The sequence below is a fragment of the Lolium rigidum genome, chromosome 7, assembly GCF_022539505.1.
Source record: "Lolium rigidum isolate FL_2022 chromosome 7, APGP_CSIRO_Lrig_0.1, whole genome shotgun sequence".
NCBI lineage: Eukaryota > Viridiplantae > Streptophyta > Magnoliopsida > Poales > Poaceae > Lolium > Lolium rigidum.
The window spans coordinates 188,067,644-188,094,359 of NC_061514.1; the positions used below are offsets into that span (position 1 = coordinate 188,067,644).

A 26,716-nucleotide genomic window follows, 5' to 3' on the forward strand; every position below is an offset into this window, starting at 1 on the left:
GATCAATAATCAACTTGACATTGTATTCCATATTCATCGGATCCCAACAAACACAACATGTAGCATTACAAATAGACGATCTTGATCATGATAGGCAGCTCACAAGATCTAAACATGATAGCACAAGAGGAGAAGACAACCATCTAGCTACTGCTATGGACCCATAGTCCAAGGATGAACTACTCACACATCAGTCCGGAGGCGATCATGGTGATGTAGAGTCCTCCGGGAGATGATTCCCCTCTCCGGCAGGGTGCCGGAGGTGATCTCCTGAATCCCTCGAGATGGGATTGGCGGCGGTGGCGTCTCTGGAACTTTTTCCGTATCATGGCTCTCGGTAATAGGGTTTTCGCGACGGAGAGTTTAAGTAGGCGGAAGGGCGGAGTCGGGAGGCTCACGAGGGGCCCACACCATAGGGCGGCGCGGCCCCCCTTGGCCGCGCGGCCCTGTGGTGGTGGCGCCTCGTGGCCCCACTTCGTATCTTCTTCGGTCTTCTGGAAGCTCCGTGGAAAAATAAGACCCTGGGCATTCGTTTCGTCCAATTCCGAGAATATTTCCTATGTAGGATTTCTGAAACCAAAAACAGGCACAAAACGAGAACCGGCGCTTCGGCATCTCGTTAATAGGTTAGTGCCGGAAAATGCATAATAATGATGTAAAAGTGTGTATAAAACATGTGATTATTATCATAAAACTAGCATGGAACATAAGAAATTATAGATACGTTTGAGACGTATCATCCAGCTCGATGACGGTGACGATGGCGACGATTTCCCCCCTCCGGGAGGGAATTTCCCCGACAGATTTCTGCCTGCCGGAGAGCTCTTTTCTCTCTGGTGTTTTCCGCCTCGAGGAGGCGGCGATGACTATCCTTGATGTTCCCCCGCACCTTAGGGTTTCACGGCAGATGAAGTACGCGAAAGGGCGATGGCCGAGGGGTCGTGGGCCCCTCCCCACGTGGCGGCGCGCCAGCATTGGTGGCCGCGCCGGCCATGGGGAGGGCCCATGGAGGCCCTCCTCGGCCTCCCCTTTTGGCTGGCTCCGTCATCTGGAAAAATAGGAGCTTCGGTATATTTTCCGTCAATTGTTGATCTTCAGAAATATTGTATCGTGATGGTGCTTTTTCCAGCAGAATTCTGACTCCGGTGAGTAATTCTCCAATAATCAGGAAACATGCAAAATAGGTGAAATAACATAAGTATCATCTCTAAATATTAAATATATCAATGAATAACAGTAAATTATGATATAAAATAGTGATGCAAAATGGACGTATCAAACACACACGCACATATGCACTAAGGAAGACCACTAAATTGGCTTTGCTAAAAGATACTTCCTTGATGCCCACTGATGGCGTGTATTTCACACGTTCGTTGGGCAACCCCAAGAGGAAGGTATGATGCGCACAGCAGCAAGTTTTCCCTCAGAAAGAAACCAAGGTTTATCGAACCAGGAGGAGCCAAGAAGCACGTTGAAGGTTGATGGTGGCGGGATGTAGTGCGGCGCAACACCGTAGATTCCGGCGCCAACGTGGAACCCGCACAACACAACCAAAGTACTTTGCCCCAACGAAACAGTGAGGTTGTCAATCTCACCGGCTTGCCGTAACAAAGGATTAACCGTATTGTGTGGAAGATGATTGTTTGTAGAGAAAACAAGTAAAAACAAGTATTGCAACAGATTTGTATTTCAAGTATTAAAAGAATGGACCGGGTCCACGAGTTCACTAGAGGTGTCTCTCCCATAAGATAAAAGCATGTTGGGTGAACAAATTACAGTCGGGCAATTGAAAAATAGAGAGGGCATAACAATGCACATACATGACATGATAAGTATAGTGAGATTTAATTGGGCATTACGACAAAGTACATAGACCGCCATCCAACCGCATCTATGCCTAAAAAGTCCACCTTCGAGGTTATCATCCGAACCCCTCCAGTATTAAGTTGCTAACAACAGACAATTGCATTAAGTATGGTGCGTAATGTAATCAACAACTACATCCTCTGACATAGCGCCAATGTTTTATCCCTAGTGGCAACAGCACAACACAACCTTAGAACTTTCTCATCACTGTCCCAGGTGTCAATGCAGGCATGAACCCACTATCGAGCATAAATACTCCCTCTTGGAGTTAAAAGTAAAAACTTGGCCAGAGTCTCTACTAGTAACGGAGAGCATGCAAGATCATAAACAACACATATGTAATAACTTGATAATTAACATGACATAGTATTCTCTATCCATCGGATCCCGACAAACACAACATAGAGTATTACAGATAGATGATCTTGATCATGTTAGGCAGCTCACAAGATCCAACAATGAAGCACAATGAGGAGAAGACAACCATCTAGCTACTGCTATGGACCCATAGTCCAGGGGTGAACTACTCACTCATCACTCCGGAGGCGACCATGGCGGTGTAGAGTCCTCCGGGAGATGAATCCCCTCTCCGGCAGGGTGCCGGAGGAGATCTCCGTAATCCCCGAGATGGGATCGGCGGCGGCGGCGTCTCGATAGGTTTTCCGTATCGTGGTTTTTCCGCATCGGGGGTTTCGCGACGGAGGCTTTAAGTAGGCGGAAGGGCGAGTCGGGGGCCGACGAGGGGCCACACCATAGGGCGGCGCGGGCCCCCTTGGCCGCGCCGCCATGTGGTGTCGCCACCTCGTGGCCCCACTTCGTATGTTCTTCGGTCTTCTGGAAGCTCCGTGGAAAAATAGGCCCCTGGGTCTTTGTTTCGTCCAATTCCGAGAATATTTCGTTACTAGGATTTCTGAAACCAAAAACAGCAGAAAACGAGAACAGGCACTTCGGCATCTTGTTAATAGGTTAGTTCCGGAAAATGCACGAATATTACATAAAGTGTGCATAAAACATGTAGGTATCATCAATAATATGGCATAGAACATAAGAAATTATCGATACGTCGGAGACGTATCAAGCATCCCCAAGCTTAGTTCTCGCTCGTCCCGAGCGAGTAAAACGATAACAAAGATAATTTCTGAAGTGATATGCCATCATAACCTTGATCATACTATTTGTAAACATATGTAGTGGATGCAGCGATCAAAACAATGGTAATGACATGAGTAAACAAGTGAATCATAAAGCAAAGACTTTTCATGAATAGTACTTCAAGACAAGTATTAATAAGTCTTGCATAAGAGTTAACTCATAAAGCAATAAATCAAAGTAAAGGTATTGAAGCAACACAAAGGAAGATTAAGTTTCAGCGGTTGCTTTCAACTTGTAACATGTATATCTCATGGATAATAGTCAACATAGAGTAATATAACAAGTGCAATATGCAAGTATGTAGGAATCAATGCACAGTTCACACAAGTGTTTGCTTCTTGAGGTGGAGAGAGATAGGTGAACTGACTCAACATAAAAGTAAAGAGAATGGTCCTTCAAAGAGGAAAGCATCGATTGCTATATTTGTGCTAGAGCTTTTATTTTGAAAACATGAAACAATTTTGTCAACGGTAGTAATAAAGCATATGAGTTATGTACATTATATCTTACAAGTTGCAAGTCTCATGCATAGTATACTAATAGTGCCCGCACCTTGTCCTAATTAACTTGGACTACCGGATCTTTGCAATGCACATGTTTTGACCAAGTGTCACAATGGGGTACCTCCATGCCGCCTGTACAAAGGTCTAAGGAGAAAGCTCGCATTTTGGATTTCTCGCTTTTGATTATTCTCAACTTAGACATCCATACCGGGACAACATGGACAACAGATAATGGACTCCTCTTTAATGCATAAGCATGTGGCAACAATTATTATTCTCATATGAGATTGAGGATATATGTCCAAACTGAAACTTCCACCATGAATCATGGCTTTAGTTAGCGGCCCAAAGTTCTTCTCTAACAATATGCATGCTCCAACCATGAAGGTGGTAGATCTCTCTTGCTTCGTACAAGACGGACATGCATAGCAACTCACATGATATCCAACAAAGAATAGTTGATGGCGTCCCCGAAAACATGGTTATCGCACAACAAGCAACTTAATAAGAGATAAAGTGCATAAGTACATATTCAATACCACAATAGTTTTTAAGCTATTTGTCCCATGAGCTATATATTGCAAAGGTGAATGATGGAATTTTAAAGGTAGCACTCAAGCAATTTACTTTGGAATGGCGGATAAATACCATGTAGTAGGTAGGTATGGTGGACACAAATGGCATAGTGGTTGGCTCAAGTATTTTGGATGCATGAGAAGTATTCCCTCTCGATACAAGGTTTAGGCTAGCAAGGTTATTTGAAACAAACACAAGGATGAACGGTACAGCAAAACTCACATAAAAGACATATGGTAAACATTATAAGACTCCAGACCGTCTTCCTTTTTGTTCAAAACTCAATACTAGATGTTATCTAGACTCTAGAGAAACCAAATATGCAAACCAAATTAGCAAGCTCTAAGTATTTCTTCATTAATGGGTGCAAAGTATATGATGCAAGAGCTTAAACATGAGCACAACAATTGCCAAGTATCAAATTATCCAAGACATTTTAGAGTTACTACATGTAGCATTTTCCAATTCCAACCATATAACAATTTAACGAAGAAGAAACTTCGCCATGAATACTATGAGTAGAGCCTAAGGACATATTTGTCCATATGCTACAGCGGAGCGTGTCTCTCTCCCATAAAGTGAATGCTAGGATCCATTTTATTCAAACAAAACAAAAAACAAAAACAAACCGACGCTCCAAGCAAAGTGCATAAGATGTGACGGAATAAAAATATAGTTTCAGGGAGGAACCCGATAATGTTGTCGATGAAGAAGGGGATGCCTTGGGCATCCCCAAGCTTAGACGCTTGAGTCTTCTTAGAATATGCAGGGGTGAACCACCGGGGCATCCCCAAGCTTAGAGCTTTCACTCTCCTTAATCATATTGCATCATACTCCTCTCTTGATCCTTGAAAACTTCCTCCACACCAAACTCGAAACAACTCATTAGAGGGTTAGTGCATAATAAAAATTCACATGTTCAGAGGTGACACAATCATTCTTAACACTTCTGGACATTGCATAAAGCTACTTGGACATTAGTGGATCAAAGAAATTCATCCAACATAGCAAAAGAGGCAATGCGAAATAAAAGACAGAATCTGTCAAAACAGAACAGTCCGTAAAGATGGATTTTATTAGGCCACCAGACTTGCTCAAATGAAAATGCTCAAATTGAATGAAAGTTGCGTACATATCTGAGGATCATACTCGTAAATTGGCTTAATTTTCTGAGCTACCTACAGGGAGATAGACCCAGATTCGTGACAGACAAAGAAATGCGGAACTGCGCAGTAATCCAAATCTAGTACTTACTTTTCTATCAAAGACTTTACTTGGCACAACAAAACATAAAACTAAGATAAGAAGAGGTTGCTACAGTAGTAAACAACTTCCAAGACACAAATATAAAACAAAAATACTGTAGTAAAAACATGGGTTGTCTCCCATAAGCGCTTTTCTTTAACGCCTTTCAGCTAGGCGCAGAAAGTGTATCTCAAGTAACATCGAAGGGTGGTGCACCTACAGCGGGGTTTGGCTTTTTCTCAACCATGCATAGTATATTGGATACATAAGTTTCAGCGTCTCCCTTTTCATTAGTCTTGGGCTTGCTACTCTCATCGAACAAATTTTCAGGAACAAGCCAAGCATAGTTATTTTCTAGTGCATCATTCATAGCTAGGAGTTTGCATGGTATTGGTGCTTTGATCTCCCCACCATCATTAGCATTATTAGTATACCTTATCCTATCCATGTCCATTTTTTCAAGGAGACTAACAAAATTAGTATGAGAACCAAGCATATTAAATTTAGCGAAGACCTTTCTAGCCTCTCTTGCTAGACCACCAAATTCTCTAAGAAGGGTTTCTAAAACAAAATCTTTCTTTCCCCCTCTTCCAAATCACCAAGTGTAAGAAACATGTGTTGGATTATAGGATTAAGATTAACAAATTTAGTTTCCAACAAGCGAACTAAAGCAGCAGCAGCAATTTCATAAGTAGGAGCAAGTTCTACCAAGTGTCTATCTTCAAAATCTTCAACGGTACTAACATGGGTGAAAAATTCTTCTATATTGTTTCTCCCAATGATAGACCCGCGTCCTACTCGGTATGTTCTTTGTGGTAAAATTAAAAGGAAACATGATGAAATAAGTAAAGCAAATGCAAGTAACTAATTTTTTTGTGTTTTTGATATAGCAAACAAGACAGTAAATAAAGTAAAGCTAGCAACTAATTTTTTTTGTGTTTTGATATAATGCAACAAACAAAGTAGTAAATAAAATAAAGCAAGACAAAAACAAAGTAAAGAGATTGAGAAGTGGAGACTCCCCTTGCAGCGTGTCTTGATCTCCCCGGCAACGGCGCCAGAAAATATGCTGGTGCATAGTTGACGTGGGAGTTAGAAATCTTTGTGGTGTAGCTTTTCTTCAGTTCCCCGACAACGGCGCCAGAAAATATGCTTGATGGCGTGTATTTCACACGTTCGTTGGGCAACCCCAAGAGGAAGGTATGATGCGCACGGCAGCAAGTTTTCCCTCGGAAAGAAACCAAGGTTTATCGAACCGGGAGGAGCCAAGAAGCACGTTGAAGGTTGATGGCGGCGGGATGTAGTGCGGCGCAACACCGGAGATTCGGCGCCAACGTGGAACCTGCACAACACAACCAAACTACTTTGCCCCAACGAAACGAGTGAGGTTGTCAATCTCACCGGCTTGCTGTAACAAAGGTTTAACCGTATTGTGTGGAAGATGATTGTTTGCGAGAGAAAACGAGTAAAAACAAGTATTGCAGCAGATTTGTATTTCGAGATTAAAAGAATGGACCGGGGTCCACAGTTCACTAGAGGTGTCTCTCCCATAAGATAAAAGCATGTTGGGTGAACAAATTACGGTCGGGCAATTGACAAATAAAGAGGGCATAACAATGCACATACATGACATGATAAGTATAGTGAGATTTAATTGGGCATTACGACAAAGTACATAGACCGCCATCCAACTGCATCTATGCCTAAAAAGTCCACCTTCGAGGTTATCATCCGAACCCCTCCAGTATTAAGTTGCTAACAACGAGACAATTGGATTAAGTATGGTGCGTAATGTAATCAACAACTACATCCTCGGACATAGCGCCAATGTTTTATCCCTAGTGGCAACAAGCACAACACAACCTTAGAACTTTACATCACTCGTCCCAGGTGTCAATGCGGGCATGAACCCACTATCGAGCATAAATACTCCCTCTTGGAGTTAAAAGTAAAAACTTGGCCGAGCCTCTACTAGTAACGGAGAGCATGCAAGATCATAAACAACACATATGTAATAACTTGATAATTAACATGACATAGTATTCTCTATCCATCGGATCCCGACAAACACAACATAGAGTATTACGGATAGATGATCTTGATCATGTTAGGCAGCTCACAAGATCCAACAATGAAGCACAATGAGGAGAAGACAACCATCTAGCTACTGCTATGGACCCATAGTCCGGGGGTGAACTACTCACTCATCACTCCGGAGGCGACCATGGCGGTGTAGAGTCCTCCGGGAGATGAATCCCCTCTCGGCGGGGTGCCGGAGGAGATCTCCGGAATCCCCCGAGATGGGATCGCGGCGGCGGCGTCTCGATAAGGTTTTCACGTATCGTGGTTTTTCCGCATCGGGGGTTTCGCGACGGAGGCTTTAAGTAGGCGGAAGGGCGAGTCGGGGCCTGACGAGGGGGCCACACCATAGGGCGGCGCGGGCCCCCCTTGGTCGCGCCGCCATGTGGTGTCGCCACCTCGTGGCCCCACTTCGTATGTTCTTCGGTCTTCTGGAAGCTCCGTGGAAAAATAGGCCCCTGGGTCTTTGTTTCGTCTAATTCCGAGAATATTTCGTTACTAGGATTTCTGAAACCAAAAACAGCAGAAAATAGGAACAGGCACTTCGGCATCTTGTTAATAGGTTAGTTCCAGAAAATGCACGAATATGACATAAAGTGTGCATAAAACATGTAGGTATCATCAATAATATGGCATAGAACATAAGAAATTATCGATACGTCGGAGACGTATCACCCACTGTGGCTACATTGTTTCCTCTAGCCCTCTCGGCTAGCTGCCATGCTATAATTTGTGCATCAAATCTTCATGCAACACTGCATCGCACAACGCCTCGACATTTTGCCATCTGCATCGCATCGCACGGTGAAGTCGGCATCTCGTCTTGCACGTCTAGCTGAATCCCCGTTGGCTTTGTACGTGTCTCACGTCACACCTCACCGGACTGCAAAATAGTACTACTACTACTACGAGAACACACCTAGCTAGATGCATAGAAAATACAAACTAAATGCAGATACATGAATTAAAGATTAAAGCTAACAACGCACCACAGGAGCGAGTATAGGGAAGAGGACCTTATTCTGACTTCAGGATGTAGCAGCCACCTCACCATCCCGAAAAAGACACTCAAAAACATTTAAAGAAGGAAATGGAACCCTCATGCCAGCGAGAGCCTATGCTACGCCATATCTCCAAGACCCAAGGCTACCGGCGGAGTGAGTTTTGTAGAGGTCTCCCCCCCCCCCATTGTTGATGCAGCTGCTGTAGCACCACCTCATGTGCTCTCATAACCACGTGGGCACTCAGGATGAATGATATGACAACGTGGGATAAGGTCCACGCCGTTGTCTGCCTCGAGCTCTGGCCCTCCCTAGATACCACAATGTCGTCCCATACATTAGGCCCCAGTACCCATCGTGATCCTAGACGCCCTCGACGTACTCCACTTCATGGTGCGAAAGAACAAATAGGTGGATGATGTCGACGGTGACCTTGCGGTACGGCTAATCGAGTTGGATACGAGGTGCATAGAGTTATTCTCCATATTTTACTACGACTAGGAACATTGCCACTGCCCCTATTTCCTTGTCTTCGTGGTCTCCTAGTACTTTGACGCCTCCTCCCACAACTGGAACCCGGCAAGACGAAAAGACATAGAACTGTTATCACATGCGAGGCCATCGAACTCAACCTTGCCAATGGGTGGCTAACATGGCTTCCCTTCACGATATGTTGGCAGCGCTAGAAGTGATTCCCAACTTGGAGCGTGATGACATGTTGAAAGCTTATGGTGTTCTTGCGTGGGATGAAACCAGTTCAAGTTTATTGGCGCTTTCGATGGACATGAGGAAGGATTACTACATCTTCGTCGGCATTTTTTCTTACTTCCATGTATAGGTGGTGTTGTCACATTGATATCTCAACGTGCATTTCATTATGGTATGAATAAGTAAAGAATAAATGATCAATCATAGTAAAGAAATCTTAACTCATATTTTAATTACGGTATCAAGAGGAAAACCAAAAAAGGTCTCTGCCTTAGAGTCTTTTATCCTTGATAGGTAGGTTTTCTTTCCCTCTTTCTCTATCTCTTGTTTTGTACATAAGACTATTTTTGTTTTTGGAATAAAATTTTGTTGTGGGGCTGTTACCTCACAGTGGTTGGTCAAAAAAAAAGAGGAAAACCAAAAAGCATCCCTTTGGGGAGTGGTTCTGGAAGTGGTTAAGAATTAGGAATAAGTGGTGATGCTTTGGTACTTTGGTGTGTTCAGGAGACCCTCAATATTAGGTCCATGTTCGAGATGTTTCAGAGTTGGAACCCTAAATTTAACACTTTGGTGTTTTGAAAAAATAATGATAAAAACAATGATCAATCCTTTTCTGGGCCGATAGCAGGTGCATAGTGGGCTCATCATACAGGCCGGCCCAAATCAGGGCCCAGTTGAGGAAAACATGCTATCGTCGTCTTCCTCCCTGCCGTCCCGAGGTCTCAGCTGGACCTTCCAACTCCACCACCAGGACAGGACTTCTTTCATCTGAACCACCGCCATGAACTCGCTGCTCCGCCGCGCGCTTGCAGCCTCCTCGTCGCCGGTGCATCCACGGAGCGCTCTGCTCGCGGCGCTCATCTCTCCTCCACCGGCCGGACCTCCCGAGCCATGCCGCACCCCCGCCCCGCAGCCGCTGGAGCCACCGAGGCGGCGAGCGTTCCACGCCTCTCCAAGGCCCCTAGGGTTCAGGGCCACCACTCCCGCGCTATGGCCCGGAACGGTCTCGGGGGCCGGCGCGGCCGCGGGGGAGGATGGCCTGGAGGTCGCGAGGCTGGGGATCTCGCCGCGGATCGTGGAGAGACTCGCCGCCCGGGGCATCACCAGGCTCTTCCCCATCCAGGTAGCTCCTTTTGCATATCAGAACTGAAGCTTCAGTCCCAAGGATTCGCTTAATGGCGGCTGGGTTTTGGTCTTGAAATGGGCGAAGGTGGTTCCATGCTTGTACACTGGTTACTTGGCGTGCAAAAAAGTAGGCTTAGTTTTGCATCAGCAGAAAATCTATTGAAATCACTGGAATGCTGCTCCGAACTGTTGGGTTAAAATTCAACAAACAGTTCTGTTGAGCTAGTTCATGAAGATATGCAAGCATGAAACATGGCCTATATATTCTGACCGAGTTAAATGATTTTATTTTAGACATGTAGCTTCACAAACTTGACAGATGAGAAGGAGATCATAAATTGCTGAATTTTGCAAGTGCCATTGGAATCTGGTCAGAACCATTTGGTATCTAGCCAATGCAGTGCAGCAGCGATGGAACAGTTATTTATGCCCCTCCCACCCCACCCCCCACCCACCCACACACACACCTTTGTTTAGAATAGCGGGCTATAGCCTATAGCCGCGGCGATTTCTGAAGCTAAAGGCTATAGCCGGGATATATCGGGCTAAGTCCATATAGCCGATTTGCTAAATGATGGGGAAAAAATCAATATTTTGGCAGCATATAACCATATATAGTATATACATTAATAATTCACAAATGCATAGCATAGTAACATAGTCACATAAGAGATGCACATAACTAAAACATAGTTACATATAGTTCTGTCCAAAACATAGTTCACAGATAGTTAAAGACGTAGTCATGTGCAAATATTACAACATCATTAAGTAGCAGCAGTTCATGACATAGTGGTGTCTATAAATTGGGCAGCTCTGAAAATTTTGGGTTAAATTTTTTTTTGGGCCTGTTAAGCGGGAAGATAGCCGCTAAATTGGGGCCAAATAGCTATAGCCGGGCTATTAGCGGCTATTTCCATTTTAGCCTTTGAAGGCTCTAGCCGTGGCCGCAGGCCTCGCGAAAGGCTATAGCCGGGCTATATTCGTGCTATAGCAGGCCATTTTAAACAGAGACACACACACACACACAAAATTAATTCAAAAGGGAAAAGGCTACATACTACGCTTTCCAAAACATGCTGAACGGAGGTAATACAATTTATATATGACAATGACCATGTAGAACAAGCTCAAGCTCAATAGGTTGCCTTGCTGTCCTCTACTTCTGGATCCATTGGCAACATGGCCTTGTACTGCACCTGGTAGTCCAGTTACTCTAGATAAGAAGCACAAGATAATCCTTGTTATTCAACAGAAGAATAAGCACAAATGGACAGTAAATCTGCAAGCAATTTGTCATGACATGTTGACGTCACTACTTACTAGGTAATGTCCAATATTAGGATTTCGATGAGGTATACGTGTATGACTATTTATTCGTGTCATGTCAATCGCTAAGATGCTATTTCTGCATCTCAGTTGAGTTTGCAGTATGATTTACTTTCGCTTGCTATCTAGCCTAGTTTTTTGTTCTTGCAGTGATAGTTTTACCTTGTGCCTCTGCGCAGAGGGCTGTTCTTGAACCAGCAATGCAAGGGAAAGACATGATTGGTCGTGCTCGTACAGGAACTGGAAAAACCTTGGCTTTTGGCATTCCTATCATGGACAGGATTCTTCGACACAATGAGAAGAATGGGTTGGTTTCTCTTTTTTACTTTGGAAATGTCCATATCTAGCTACTGCACAGATAGAATTTATTGTAATAATTACATAGTCTCCTGCGTGCAGAAGCGGCAGGAATCCTTTAGCCATCATTTTGGCACCTACTAGAGAACTCGCTCGGCAAGTTGAGAAGGAATTTAGAGAATCTGCTCCTTTAGACACTCTGTGTGTCTATGGAGGGGTTCCTATCAGTCAGCAAATGAGAACTCTTAATTATGGAGTTGACATTGTGGTTGGAACTCCAGGGCGTGTTATTGATCTTTTGACAAGAGGTGTTTTAAACCTATCAGAGATCCAATTTGTAGTTTTGGACGAAGCTGATCAGATGCTGGCTGTGGGTTTTGATGAAGCTGTTGAGGTGATCATGGAGAAGCTGCCACAAAACCGTCAAAGTATGCTGTTTTCTGCGACAATGCCCAGTTGGATCAGAAAACTTACAAACCAGTACTTAAAAGATCCTGTCATAATTGACCTTGTGAGTGAATTTTTGTTTTACTTACACTAATACCTTCATTATTTTCCATGTGACTTATGTTACCTTTTAGCATGCATTCCTTGCTAGTTTCCGTATTATGCACAACAACACAAGTGTATATGTGAGCAGTTAATCATTAACAGAAAAGTCCATGGCATACCTCATCAATGTTCCTCTTATAATTTTCTTATTATAATTTTCTTATTATAATTTTCTTATGTCCTTGTTATGGATATGCAAATGCAAATGCACTGTCTGAACTGTGGATCATGAAACTATATATGGATTATGGGTACATGTAAGAGGGCTTGGGGTGGAGTGTGGAGTGTGGGGGATACACAGATTTAAAGTGGAGTAGAGTACATAAGAAAGCAAAATTCATATGGATGTTGGAAGTGCTATGGGTTACCTATCTTTCATTAGAAGCGTTTATTGAAGTGAATATTGAAGCAAAACTTCTACGTTGTCTGTTTTTCTTTGTCAGTTCAGCCTTTGAGCTAGATTCTTAGGAGAATTATCTGGCATTTACTCTTTTTTTTCTCAGGTTGGTGACTCAGAACAGAAGTTGCCTGAAGGAATCTCTCTATATTCAATTGTATCTGAAAACTATGGAAAGTCATCGATTCTTGGTCCATTGATTAAAGTGAGCCATTTTCCTGACTGCATGTGTTTTATCATTTGCATTATTAGCAACTCGACATAATACTGATTCCTTTTAACTTCCTTAGGAGCACGCTAATGGTGGAAAATGCATTGTATTTACGCAAACTAAACGAGAAGCAGATAGATTGGCATATGCCATGGGCAGGAGTTATGCATGTCAGGCGCTGCATGGAGATATCTCGCAAAATCAGAGAGAAAGGACGCTCTCGGGATTTCGAGATGGCCGGTTTAACATCCTTGTAGCAACTGATGTCGCAGCCCGTGGATTAGACATACCCAATGTTGATCTAGTAAGTAGCTTGAGTCGTTCTCAATTGATAAGATCAGCACAAGAGCCTTTAAGCACTCCAAAAATATGATTGCTCTAAATATTAGCTTAAATTGAATTGTTACATCTCCTATGCTTTCAGGTGGTACATTACGAAATCCCAAACTCCTCGGAGTTATTTGTTCACAGATCTGGGCGAACTGCACGTGCAGGGAAGAAAGGCGTTGCGATTCTAATGTACACATATGAGCAAAATAGAAACGTAAGGGTCATTGAGCGAGATATTGGATGCAGGTTCACCGAGGTAAACCATGGTTTCGTCTTTTCACTGATGTGAAATATGAAAACTAATTGGCTGATTTGTGTTTACCACCTGTAGCTTCCGAAGATTGCAGCCACAGATGACGCTGCAGACCTGTTTAATGTTATGAGAGACAGTCGCTCTAAATCAATTGGAACCAGAAGAACAGGTGGCTCCTCATTCCGCCGTGAAGGCTATGGTGGCTTTGGTGGACGTCCCTCCCAAGGTTTTGGTGATTTTGGCGGCTTTGGTGGCACCCCTGATCGTGCTGATTGGTCCCGGGACGCGGGTACAAGGTACCGTGGTGGGTTTGGAGATTCTAGACAACCTTCTCAACCTTCTGATGGCTTTGGCAGATCTAGCTTCAGTCGGTCTGGTGGATTTGGCGACTTTGGAGAAGGCAATTTCGGCAGAAGTGGTAACCAGGACTTACGACGTCCCAGGGGCTCCGATGATTCAGGCCCTTCACGGTATGGCAGAAGCTCTGATGGTTTTGGCACCTCGGATTTCGGAAAACCAGGCAACTTCAAGGATTAACCATCGGATCTGATGGCTTAACTGTGTACAGCTTTGGCGAGCCTTTCGACTGCTAGTGTTTTTGTTGAATGAATGAGGTCACTAATCTCTCTGTGTAGTTTGTTTGTATCTCGGTTGTTGAGAAACATGTATGTGAATATCTGTGATGTTTATTTAGGTCAGAATAATCAAGATGCATGTGTCTTGTACTCACTGTATTTGTTGGGGAAAAGTACATCTTATATCTGGAAGACATGTTATAACGGAATCCAAATCATAACCCTAGCCAACGGATGTCCAACGGAAATGTCAAATTTGACTCTCTGTATGTCAACTTCGAGAGCTCTGTAAACAAAAATTGCATCTTCGATTTGCACTAACATTTTGACGGACTCCAATTCTCACTCTCGAAGTTCACCAATATGCATCTATTGATTTTTTGTACCATCAGTTTCACCAATTACATTTATTGACTTTTTGGTACCATCAAAACGATACAGTGAGATGATCTTTTTTCCCCGAAAGCACCCCCAACTATGCTGATTTCTTGTCGAGCAGTTCCTTATCATTTTACAAGATATACCTTATATTAAGAGGAAAAATGAGAAACAAATATTGAGTTTATATTCGTTATAGTATCACTACGTGGGCTGTTTAGATGGCTAAAACCGGCTGAATAGATGATGACAACATCTTTAGAAGTAAAAAAATTCTTAGCACCAGTCTGATTTTATTAATCAATAGACATAGTAGTCTTTAGAGGTTAAGTTCTCCTTCCTCTATTCACTAATATTAGCTATCTGAATCAGTCTGCTAAATCATCTTATATCAGTGAACGGAGAAAATAATAAGAAATAATAAGGTCAGATATACTCTTTGTAGAGGAGCTCTCACTACATATTCGATCAACAATGCTCCACCTCTGGACTGCATCGAATTGACCTATGGACAAACATGGCGAGAATCAGGTGGATTTATAGCCCTCAAATCACGGGAGGTGAAAAGATTAGCACCAACTAATTGCTTACATGTAATCCCCTGAGTTTATTTCCGTAGCAGTTTGTCCATAGGTGTAGTATTTTTTTTCTTTTTGGCAAATTGTAGGTGTAGCATTATTGATTTCTGGTGGGTAATTGTGTTTAACAGAAAACCTTGGTTAAATATGAAGCAGGTGTGACATCTAACCCTGACTTACTTGAGGGATTGGAAGGTGCCTTTCAACGATCAGGAATGAGAGCTCGTGGATCAATTCAAACACCTGCTGATAAAGAAACTAAGGATGCCGATGGAGTTGGAGCCAGATTGAGCTGCTAGTCCTTCGGATGGATCTCTTCCTGGAAGCCTTCTGCATCCCTAGCGTCGCATGAAGGTCGAGCTACTCTTGCCTACCTCCAAGATCACGCTGAAGACGATGCAGTGCATGTGGTGGTGGGCTGATCCTCCCACCAGACTCCCTTGAATTAGGTGCTAGCAGCAAGACTAGTTTGTGGTGGTCTAGAACTTTGGCAAAGGGCCAATGGGCTTGTGAGCGTGATGTCTCACCCTCCTGTGTAGCTATTTTGCTTCTATTTAGTTTTCAGTTCGGTCGTTACTTTTGTAAAAACGTCGTGGTTTCTTTGTTTCTATGAAATGGAAGGAGCTGGGGAGCGGTCCCTGTTTTTCGAGAATAGTTTAGCCAACTCATTTTGGAAGGGCTATATGTTTTTAAATTCTATATTTGAGGGGGCTAATAAATGGAGTTATTTTGTAGTACTAGTTTACTGTAGCCCGGCCCAAGCAAACCGAAAAATAGACAAAACACTTGGCCCAAACTTGGTAATGATGGCGATGGGTTGGATCTTGGATATTCGGATCAGATTTGAGGATAAGATGGTTAGAATTGTGAAGTGGTTTCAGTGTTGAAGCATCCGAAATTTGAGACCAAATCAGAGTCTTCTACTCCGCAGCAGCCGACGCTGCTGATGCCCGAGCCCCACCAAATCCACCAACCCCCGCCGTCGCCGCCGAAAGCCGATCCAAACCCCGTCGCCTCCACGGCGGCAAATGCCCAGCGCAATCCGGTACAATTTCTCGCCATTCTCTCTCTCTCGAAGGAGCTAGACAAGTTCTTCGTTTGATTCCTGGGTTGCCTTTTTCCCTTGCTGTTGAGGTCGCGTTGCCGCTGCCGTTGCCGGAGATCGCGGTGCCGCCGGTGCAGCCGACGATGATCATAAAGGGGATGCTGGGCCGCTACGAGCGGTGGAACCCCGTGCACCCCACGGTGGGCGCGTTCTGGGGCGTCGGTCTGGGACTCGGCTGCGGGGTCGGGTGGGGTCCAGGGTTCGGGCCCGAGGTCATCGGCTACGTCGGCGCCGGATGCGGCGTGGGCTTCAGCGTCGGCGTCACGCTCGCCGGCGTCGGCGTCGGGCTGCCGCAGCACGGCATCATCAAGAACCACTACCACGGCGGTATGCTCTCTTCTGCTCGCAGAACAAGTGTCACTTAGTACTCGATGGTCTGATCGTCCTGGTGACAGTCCGTGAATTCTTGATGCAAGAAGACGCGACGCTGAAGCTTGTTGTCGGTGAAGAAGCCATTGAGCTTGGTCCACACGGCGGCAGCGTCGTCGCCGTCCCGGATGACGGTGAGAAACAGATCGCGCGAGATCGTGGTGAAGAACCACCTGATGAGCGTAGCGTCGATCGAGGTCCACTCGGGATCGGCCGCCATGATGCGCGAGTCGATGGAGCCATCAACGTGATCCAGCAGGTCCTCCTCGCGGAAGAGAAGGGTGAAGTAGGTTTTCCATGGGTGGTAGGAGGAGTTGGTGGCGTTCGAGGGTGACGGGGACGCGGTCGCGGATGTTGATGAGGCGGATGGTGGCGGGATCGGGGCCGGCGAAGGGGTTGGAGTGAGAGGAGGCCGACGACATGGCGTCGGAAGGCGGCGGTACGTGGGGAAGGTCGCGCGGCGGCTGGGAGGAGGCGGGGGCCAGGGAGGCCTGCGGCGACGGCGGCCCGAGGGCGGCAGCGGCGGCAGGGAGGCGGCGGCGGTAGGGAGGTAGCGGCGGCGGCGGCCTAGAGGCGGCGGCGACGGCGGCTAAGAGAGGCGGAAGCTAGGGTTAGGGATCGGTGCGGTATCTGATACCATGTAGAAGTGATTTGGTGCAACGATGATTTAGATTGATCGTGCACGAGGCACATATATAGGTACAGGGGTGTGACCGGGTCTAGTCTCCACGTGAATACAAAGGGAGAGAGACACTACAGGTGCAACATACAAAACCCTAACCTATACATATACGTATACGTTCAACACTCCTGAAGTTCTAATCTTGTTTTGTTTACCAAGCAAGGTGACCGTGCTATGTTTGCTTCAGAAAAATTAGATAATTGCAATTTGGTGTAGTGATACGCCTTTTGCTGCAGAAATGAACTAATCGAGCATGAAACCAGCAATTCATTAGTGTTAAGAACTGCATTTTCAACAGCTTTCACATGTCATTGCAATTCGCAACCTATATAGTGTTTGATCTCTAATTCAACAATGCATTTACCTGTGGTGTTACATAAGATTAAGGTAGTTCACAGTCTATTTGATTGCTGCTCTTCAGTTAGCCAGTTTATTGCACAAAAAACACTGTCATATAACTTATCTGCCATTGCTCTCTGTAGCTAACTGCTACTCTCAGTTATGAACACTCGAAGATACAATTCTTTGGCACTTCTAACAGATTTCCTCATGATTTGTAGGCTTTACAAACAGTGTCCCATTCGAATCAGCAAGGTTTTACACCCTGACCATCCTAAGAGGTATGGTATGGGATGCCATCAGCTATGTTAACCACGTCGCAGCTACGAGGAAAGAATCTCGGCAGAAGCTTCTGAAATTTGAGGAGAACCCTCGGGTTTCAGGAGGAGTTGATCTCCCCAAGCTGGGGAAAGGCGTGTCGAGTAGCTTCCGATCAACGATGGATTGCATCAGGGCCTTCACAAATCAGCATCGGCCTCCATAGCAGCAAATAGTTAAATTGAAGATTGTTATTTCGGAACCAAGCTTCGCTCAGTTGGTGGATTGCGTGAGGGCAGGCCACCCACACGGAGGTGAAAGTGGGTAACCAGGTGCGGGTGTCTTGTATGCCGTCCAACCTAGGCATGGGTAAAAGTTCCTAGTAATTTTAAAAAGAGATATCTGATATTCTTACTTTATGTGTTAGAACCCACATGGTACACCGTACACTTAGATGCAGATGTCTACGGTAGTAGTTTTGATCATGTGCACGTTTAAAGTTTCCTGGTTTATGAAGGGAAACTTTTCCAGATGAACATGGTAGCGTGTAATCTTGCCGTGATCCATGTAAAAACGTCATCGAATGAATTTGTAAATATTATGATGCTGTCTACATGAGCACTTCACATCGATCATTTTGAAGCTTGAATGGGATGCTGATGGCCAAAGAGATGCACATAGAACTGAAAGCGTCAAAGTTTCTATGTGTGTACCTTTTGATTCCACAGCTTGAGCTTTTCTGGGATGTTTCGAGGTGGAAAAACGACGTACTAGGCACTCACTGAAGGTATACTCTTGACTATTTGCATACCTAAGTGGTGTTGTCGGTTGTGGCACCCTTTCTTTCTGGCTCCTGTTTACAGTTTGGCTCGTTTGCGACAATTTGTTTTGGTTATTCTGTTGTGTAGGTATCTAGATATGCAGTAAGAACAAAGAAATTCGACTCAGCTCCTTAACTTATATGCACACTCATGAGTAATGAACATTAAATTCTAAATAAGTATTAAAAATTTCAGAATTGTTTTGACAACAAACATGTTCAAGTGTTTTACTTAAATGCGAAAATTCATGATGAAATGATATCCTCAGTGCGTTATGCAAGTATATAAACAGGTGCTCTAATGGGCTTGAAAAATGGGTGTGACTAATTCTCGGTGGACGGAGAATTAAGTTAGTGATGTTATCGAATCACAGTTGTAGCCAACGTTGCCACTTCATCACGAATTGCAAAGTAATCCAGCGTTTAGGGTATTTTTCTTAGTTGCAACAATGTTGCAACAACTCATGACTAGCATGTATCACAAAGCAATACAACGGTTTGGGCATTTTTTTTCTCGGTTGCAACACAACTAGAAAATCTCAATTGCAACTAATATTACAACTTATGTTAGCATGAATCACAGTGCAATCCTAGGGTCTAGGAGTCGGCTCAGAGTTAAGTTAATTCTCAATTAACTGAGAATTAGCAAAACATTTAAAAACTCTTGTACCCACATTGGTGCTTTTTTTTTCTACAGAGCACAACGAATGTAAATTCCAATATTCCATTCGTTTTCATTGTAATTCCTTAATTAAACCATATTATTTGGCTATTTGCTTTTACTCACGGGTTGAGTAGAATTTTGAAGTTTGGCAAGGAAACTTATGGCGTTATAGCATAGTTGGTGATATGGCATGTACTTAGATCTTAGCTACACGCCACAAGTGACAAGTCGGCCAATTTGGCTTTCGGATGGTCATAACTATTTTGAGGGAGCAGAAAAGTAAATGGCACCCCCTCCTTTGCAATTTGTAATGCACATAAGAATTTTTAGAAATTAAATGATATAAAATGTAACCAAGTAGTACCAATTAGTATTATTAGATTCACCTTAATATATATTGCCATACATTTGATAATATAGATATACAACTTTTTCATTAATTATGGCCAAACTGTACATCGTTTACCTTTAAAAAAATCTTTATGCATAGCATTACGGCAAGGAAGAGGGGTACTACTTAGAATGCAGCCATTTTAACGGCAACGGTAGGTACCAGCGTAATATCTATTGTCCATTCACTGCTTTGAGATTGGTGAGGCTTTTGACATTTTTTAATATAAAACGAATAACTGAAACACAAGTGAAACTTTTATAAAACTAAACTGATACATGGGTAACACTGTGAAACAGTTTGGCAAAAGGTGAAACTGGTGATGTCAGTGCTAACGTTATTGCGGCATGTTTCACAAAAAAATCGTGTTTCAATTACATTTCCATTATGTTTCATAATTTTATAAAAGGATTGATCAACATATAAGAGTTGAATGGTCATTGTAAGGGTACTTTGCCCCAAAGTGTATTTTTGGTAATTAATGAAAATTCTTATGGACTAATGTTTTCATTGAGTTTATATGTAGGCATACTCTATTGGTATTTCTTATAACCCGTGTGTTTAATTCAAGTGTGGATGCCATGAAGATAAAGATATACTTTTAGTATTGGCACTAAGATCATCGATTTCAAGAGAAGAATATTATATGATCAAAATCTTGAGTGTTTGATTTCAAGAGAAGAGTTCAAGATATGGCCCTAAGCCCATGGCATGATAGTCGCATGAGTTGAACTATGGTTGACTAATGTTTAGAGCATGCAATCAAATGAAGAGTTCGTTATGTGCCTCAAGATATTATGATAGAGCATGATGAGATACATGGTTGACCAAGACTACGAGTGAAGATTGAATTCAAGTTGGTCAACACATGAAGATAAAGATTGTACCACTTTTCACCATATGATCTTGTGGTAGGGTAATCTTTGTCAATTATGTTTTGTGAGCTAACCCATCATATATGTGTGTTTGTGTTGTCTATATGGGTTAGGTATCTCGAGAACTTACGTTTGAAGCTTGTCTTCCATTTGGTGAAATGGACTTGTGAAGATGTGCTTCGAGGTAGCTTTCCCATAGTGGTGTATGGGGGAGCAATCATGCATCTTCACGAAGAAACAATGATCAAGTGAGGCATTCCAGCTTGAATGGAGCTTGAAGCGTTGTCATCAAGATCAAGCGGGATGCACAAAGCAAAGATATGGTCTTTCTAGGTTTTCCATTTACCGGTCTCAAGGTGGTTGCTGGGAGACCGGGTTATAGGATGGATAGCCACACTATCAAGAGGAGCTTTCAATTGGGTAACTTGATCGCATTGTCTTAGGGAGCTCAATCCTTTCCATCCATATATTCTGTTTTGTTTCTTAATGTTTATCTGTGTGAGGTCTTGAGCTTGTTGTTATCATTTCAACAAGCCCAAGTTTATCGAAAACGGAACCCGTATGCATCTTCTATTGCGTTTTCGAGTTTGGACATCTTTACCGTTTCTTGATGTTCTATAAAATCATATAAAATATTTTGTGAGGAATCTTAATATTTGCAACAAAATTTGTGTTCTATTTATCGTTATCTTTCCAACAAAACTGGTTTCATCTTAATCAGAGTTCGAAAACTTTATCGAAGTTTAGTTCTTTGGAGAAAACTACGTTTGAGGGGGTTTCTGGTGAAGCCGGTGGCCAAACCGGCTGGGCCGGCCCTTACGCCGGTTCGTTCGGCCCAGGCAACGGCCCTGCCGGCCGTGGTGTCAGCTCGGTTCAGCGCTGGCTTCGGCCCGCCGGCCAGGCCACGGGCTGGTCCGGCCCATGGCCCAGCGTTGCCGATTTTTTTTTGTCGGTTTGCCTCGCAGGAAACCCCCAAACGTCTAGTTTACTCCATTGGACTATAAATAGCATTTCTTCCTCCTTGAGGAGGTAAGGTCAACCATTACACTTGCTCTCTCTCATACTCTATTGTTGAACCTCAAAAGCTTGCTTCCTCTCCATCCACTCCCATGATACTTGCATCTTCTTGAGGGATCTAAAAGAGGATATCAAAATGTACAATATACACCAATCAATTCATCCTCTAGGTGAGGGGAACTCTTGGGATCTAGATCTTAGAGTTATTTGTTGATTTCCTCCATTGTTCTTCCTCTCTAGTTTCTCCATAGCATTTGTTGCTTTGGTGGAATTTGAGTATGAAGGATTTGAGCACCCTTGGTGTTCTTGCTTTTGCATCCTTGAATAAGTGTTGAGCTCTCCATTATGATTAGTTCCAGTGAGAGACCATGAGATTTTTACTCTTGGAGGGGTTACCTCCTAGTTGGCTTGGCAGTTGGTGCTCCGGTGACCTCTTCGTGGAAGATTGTGAAGAGACTCGGTCTTCTCCTTCGTGGAGGCTGTGAAGCGGTCGTGGAGCTTGCCATCTCTGGAATGGAGGAAAAACTAACCATAAGGGAAAGGCCTTTATCTTTCATCGAATTGGCTTGGAGAAGAAGGTGAGCCATCGTGGCGTTCGAGAGACCTTCGTGGTAGCCCATATCTCTCCAATGGGACGTACGTCACTTCATGTGAGGGAACACATGAATACATCTTCATCTCCGCGTGCCTCGGTTATCTCTATATCCGAGTTACTTTCCTTTTGATAGACATGGTACGTGCTTGAAGTTCTTATATCTTGCTATTGTATGGGTATTTTACCCTTAACCATTATTCTGGCTAACAATGACACCGAAGCTATTGTGTGGACTAATGATCTCTATAAGTGTATATGTAGGTTTTAGTTCGCACGTGGGATTGGAAGGTGGTGAGAAACATCCCATTTGGCGCTCACAAGAAGGGGCGGTGTTTTAGCTCTTTTCTCTGTTGCTTTATATTCGAGTCAACATGAGACACTGCACTATTAAGAGGGGTGTCCTCGATGAGCTCATTGTGGATGTTGTATTAGCCATACATACACATCCTAGAACCAAATTGACCTGTCACACTTTTCGGGAAAGTTTAGTTTTTGGAGAAAACAACGTTTGAAAAAACAATCTAGTGATTTCTGGCACAGGTTCCGACGCAGCCGGCTCTACCATCGGAATTTTCCGGGCTGGCAGAAACTGTTTCGGTTTCACTGAAAGGAGTCTCTGTAAACGGTTACGGCAAAACCGGAAAAGTTCCGGCGGACCGGTCTAGAACCGACGTAGGTTCTGGCTAACTGGACTGGTTTCGGTCCAGGCAGCCGAACCGGCCGGAGTTCCGGTGCGACGATTTGTACGCTGGAAATGTTCCTTTAGGAAAATTGACAAAATCGGTTTTGCTACCGGTTTAGCTCGCAAGACTTTTTCCAAACGACTATACTTCTCCTTGGACTATAAATACCTCTTCTTCTACTAGCTTGAGAAGATTAGGTCAACCATTCATTTCACATCCTTGTGGGCTCTCTCTCTCTCTCGTCATTGTTTAAACACCAAAAATCTCAAATATCTCTTTCTCTACCCACCCAAAGCGAAATCCCTTCGATAGAAACCAAGAGGAGGTCCCGATCTATGTTTTCACCAAGCCAAATCATATTCCCCCTTGAGTTCATCGAGAAAGTTTGTTACTCTTAGGTTTGTGGAAACCCTAGGTGGCTAAGTGTCACTCGGAATCATACGGGTTGTGGATTTGCTCCAAAAAGAAATTTGTGAGGGTTTGGAGGCTACCTTAAAGTATACCACGAGTTGGTGAGCTATTCGTTCGTGGGATAGGCTCCGGAGAAGAAGGTGATCCTTTCTTATGTTGGGAAATCCTCGTGGGATCCCACATCTCTCCGAGGTGACGTACATTTCTTTCAAGGAGGGAACACGGGAATACATCTTCGTCTCTGTGTGCTTCGGTTATTTCTAACTGATAGCATTCGTGCTTGAAGTACCTTGTGTCATCATCTAGGTTGCCTCACCTAGTTTGCATTAGGCACACTTACTATTCCGCAAGTTAGGAGTTCAAGCACCTTTGGCTGGACGAAGTGGCTTACTTTGTATTGGTATTGGTACTGGTGAACGGTGATTTTATCAAGCCTCTCGTACAATGAAATCAGAGAGTTCCATCTCAAAAAATTACAAGTTCAACTGTATGGATATATCTAGATATATTTTAGTATGTAGATATATTTATATTAAAAAATAACCGTTGTTATTCTATTTAGACCACAGATAGTACAAGCAAAGAGTTTGATATATTTCATTTTATCAGAGGAATTAACCGTAGGGATCTGGGAGAGAGTAAACAACATGATATACTCCTTGCTGCAGGTCTCTAGCCAGTGTCGCCTGGTGTTGGCATATGCAGTCGGAAGGAAGCAGACAAGAAGAAGGCGACGGGGGTAAGACAAACGCCTGCACCGTGCACCACTTGTTCTTAGCTAGCGTTAACTCGCATGCATGCGACGTCCGACGCAGAGGAGCGGCAGAGGCAGATAGCACTTGTTGGATAGCTGCCGCGGCCACGCGAAGATCGAATCGGAATCCCCTGCCGCTCCCACTGCATCGGTGAACGACTCTCACTCGCTAGCTAAACCCTGCAGTAGTTGTTCCTAATGGCCTCATGAGTAGGAGAGCTCAAGATCGTCAACCAATTTGTTTTTCCGTTTTACTTAGAATTAAACCAATTTGTTTTTCCGTTATACTTAGAATTAGAGACCGCCGCACGTAATATAGACGAGGAGTCGAGCATCTAGCAGGATGATGCAGGACATATTATATACAGATATGTACTACATCTGTTTTAAAATAAGTGGCGTAACTTTAGCTAGATATAAATATCTTTAGACATATTTTAGTATGCAAAGGCCAAGGGTCTCATATTTCATTTTGTAAAAAAAAAGTGTTTACAAAAAGGTTCGACATTTATTTTGGAACGGATGTAGTACAATTTCTTATACTATAAATATTGGTCAAAATCACATGCCGTTACACACATTCATGATTCAAATTATATTTGAACTTTATCCATTTTAAAACTCAGCTTTATCGATCGTGTGTGCTTCACCGTCACAGTGCAAAGCTAGGTTATATACTGCTCAGATCTGTTTGGACTGAAGCTCCTGTGCATTGAATTGAATCCTGCTTGTTCTAAATCCAAAATATAAAACGACAAGATTCATACCCCAGCTACACCCTGTAGCGTTGTAGTGGTAATCCACTATACATATATACGTGCGTGCATGGCAGTAATAAATTCTTCGTGAAAATTTAAAGAGAGAGCATGCATGCAAGCACATGCAGGCTGTTTAATTTGGTCCACATGGTACAGCGAATCCTACTTGCTGCCATTCACTCCAAGACAAAGCTACCCGGGACAGAAATTCAGCTCGATCTTCACAATTAAAGCTGTGCGCACTCGTCCGCGCGTGTACTCGTTTAGAGAGAGAAAGGACTGCGGCGACCGTATACAGAACTTTTAGTCAGGTTTGGTTCGAAGGATTTAAAAAACGGAAAAACGCAGAAACAGTATACCATGACATGTGAAATTCTACCGAAATAAAAAACGGAGGATTTATTTGCAGAAATGGTTTGGTTGCAGCACAGAAAAAACTCTGAATTTTTTTTATAGAGACCGAGTATATGTCATAGTTGCCGTAGACACATAGAAAATTTCCAAGAGTTGTAACCTCTTGGTATAAATCCTATAAAATTGTTGCGTAGGAAAGCAACTCATGAGAATTTTGGTGGGTTCAATTTCTTTGAATTAAATAGCCTCTATAGATAAATTCATGTGAAAAAGAATCCTACAAAATTCTTTCTAAAACCTTTTGAATCAAACGGGCTCTTAGACTAGTAAAATCTTTGCTACGCTCTCCATAATATGAGTGAGCAGCAGGGCCGGATCCAGCCATGGCACCCTCCGAAAACCTGCATATTTTCATAATTTTGTAGCAATTTTTCCAATTGCATGTGTATTACAGGTTTTAAAAATACTTATACTCTGAACATTTAGTTTGGCATCTTATGTAGTTTAGTTTTGCATTCGTCACTAGATTGATCATACTGATTAAGTAGCTCAGGAAACCAAGTGAAAGGGGAGATCAAATGACAATGTTAGAGCATCTCGAGTAGTCGCGTCCCCAAACCGTCCCCCAAAGGGATTTAGGGCGCGCCGAACAAAAAATCATTCTAGCCGCGCACCCAAAGGCCCTTTTTGTCCGGCGCGCGCGGTCCAATACTTTGTCCGGCGCCCCGAGCCCGTCCCCGCTACACATGGGACGCTCTGGGCACACCGGACACAATGAAATGAGAGGAGGCGCGGGCCTGACGCGTCAGCGGCTCTGACGCTCAACCGCCGCCTACGTAGCGACAATGCAGTTGCCGGGAAGGGGAACCGTCGCATTGGCAACCACGTCGACCGACGCGCCAACCGCCGGAATGGAGCGCGAGCTCCTCGGAAGAGCAACCGCCGCTCTCTTCGACTTCTGCGCCGCCATTCATCGGCGCTCAATAAGACCCGTACGTAGGCGCTTTCGGATCTTCATCCGGCCGCCATTCATCCAAGCTTCTCACGATGAGCGACCTCTTTGGGCTTCCATCAGACACCGACAGTGAGGGCAAGTCTCCAGGATGGCGCCATTGGTGGGACAGAGTCCGGACACCCAACAGCGGCGATGATTCCCCACCGCCACTGGACAGCGCGGAGGAAGGGCAGGCCGTGAAGGAGGAGGCGGAGGAGGAAGGGTCCGAGGAGCTCCTCGGAAGAGCAACCGCCGCTCTCTTCGACTTCTGCGCCGCCATTCATCGGCGCTCAATAAGACCCGTACGTAGGCGCTTTCGGATCTTCATCCGGCCGCCATTCATCCAAGCTTCTCACGATGAGCGACCTCTTTGGGCTTCCATCAGACACCGACATTGAGGGCAAGTCTCCAGGATGGCGCCATTGGTGGGACAGAGTCCGGACACCCAACAGCGGCGATGATTCCCCACCGCCACTGGACAGCGCGGAG

At 44.0% G+C, this 26,716-nt stretch overlaps 2 protein-coding genes across 2 annotated transcripts; both read left to right on the forward strand.

Annotated features, from left to right (window-relative positions):
- The first annotated feature begins 9,878 nt into the window (after positions 1-9,878).
- On the forward strand, positions 9,879-14,394 carry LOC124669990 (DEAD-box ATP-dependent RNA helicase 53-like). The gene is made up of 7 exons (XM_047206512.1): positions 9,879-10,256; positions 11,767-11,894; positions 11,987-12,395; positions 12,940-13,038; positions 13,124-13,348; positions 13,469-13,630; positions 13,706-14,394. The coding sequence occupies exons 1-7, from the start codon at positions 9,915-9,917 to the stop codon at positions 14,162-14,164; spliced, it is 1,824 nt and encodes a 607-aa protein (XP_047062468.1). The 5' UTR covers positions 9,879-9,914; the 3' UTR covers positions 14,165-14,394.
- A 1,575-nt stretch (positions 14,395-15,969) lies between these two features.
- Positions 15,970-18,524, forward strand: LOC124669992. The gene is made up of 3 exons (XM_047206513.1): positions 15,970-16,203; positions 16,293-16,590; positions 17,875-18,524. The coding sequence occupies exons 1-3, from the start codon at positions 16,105-16,107 to the stop codon at positions 18,135-18,137; spliced, it is 660 nt and encodes a 219-aa protein (XP_047062469.1). The 5' UTR covers positions 15,970-16,104; the 3' UTR covers positions 18,138-18,524.
- Positions 18,525-26,716: the final 8,192 nt, after the last annotated feature.

Excerpts from the sequence above, each read along its gene's own strand:
- LOC124669990 (XM_047206512.1), top strand. The coding sequence starts at position 9,915 with ATGAACTCGCTGCTCCGCCGCGCGCTTGCAGCCTCCTCGTCGCCGGTG. Across the intron at positions 12,396-12,939 it reads ATCCTGTCATAATTGACCTT|GTTGGTGACTCAGAACAGAA; the intron begins GTGAGTGAATTT and ends TTTTTTTCTCAG. Across the intron at positions 13,349-13,468 it reads ACATACCCAATGTTGATCTA|GTGGTACATTACGAAATCCC; the intron begins GTAAGTAGCTTG and ends CTATGCTTTCAG.
- LOC124669992 (XM_047206513.1), top strand. The coding sequence starts at position 16,105 with ATGCCCGAGCCCCACCAAATCCACCAACCCCCGCCGTCGCCGCCGAAA. Across the intron at positions 16,204-16,292 it reads CAAATGCCCAGCGCAATCCG|GTCGCGTTGCCGCTGCCGTT; the intron begins GTACAATTTCTC and ends CTTGCTGTTGAG. Across the intron at positions 16,591-17,874 it reads CAAGAACCACTACCACGGCG|GCTTTACAAACAGTGTCCCA; the intron begins GTATGCTCTCTT and ends CATGATTTGTAG.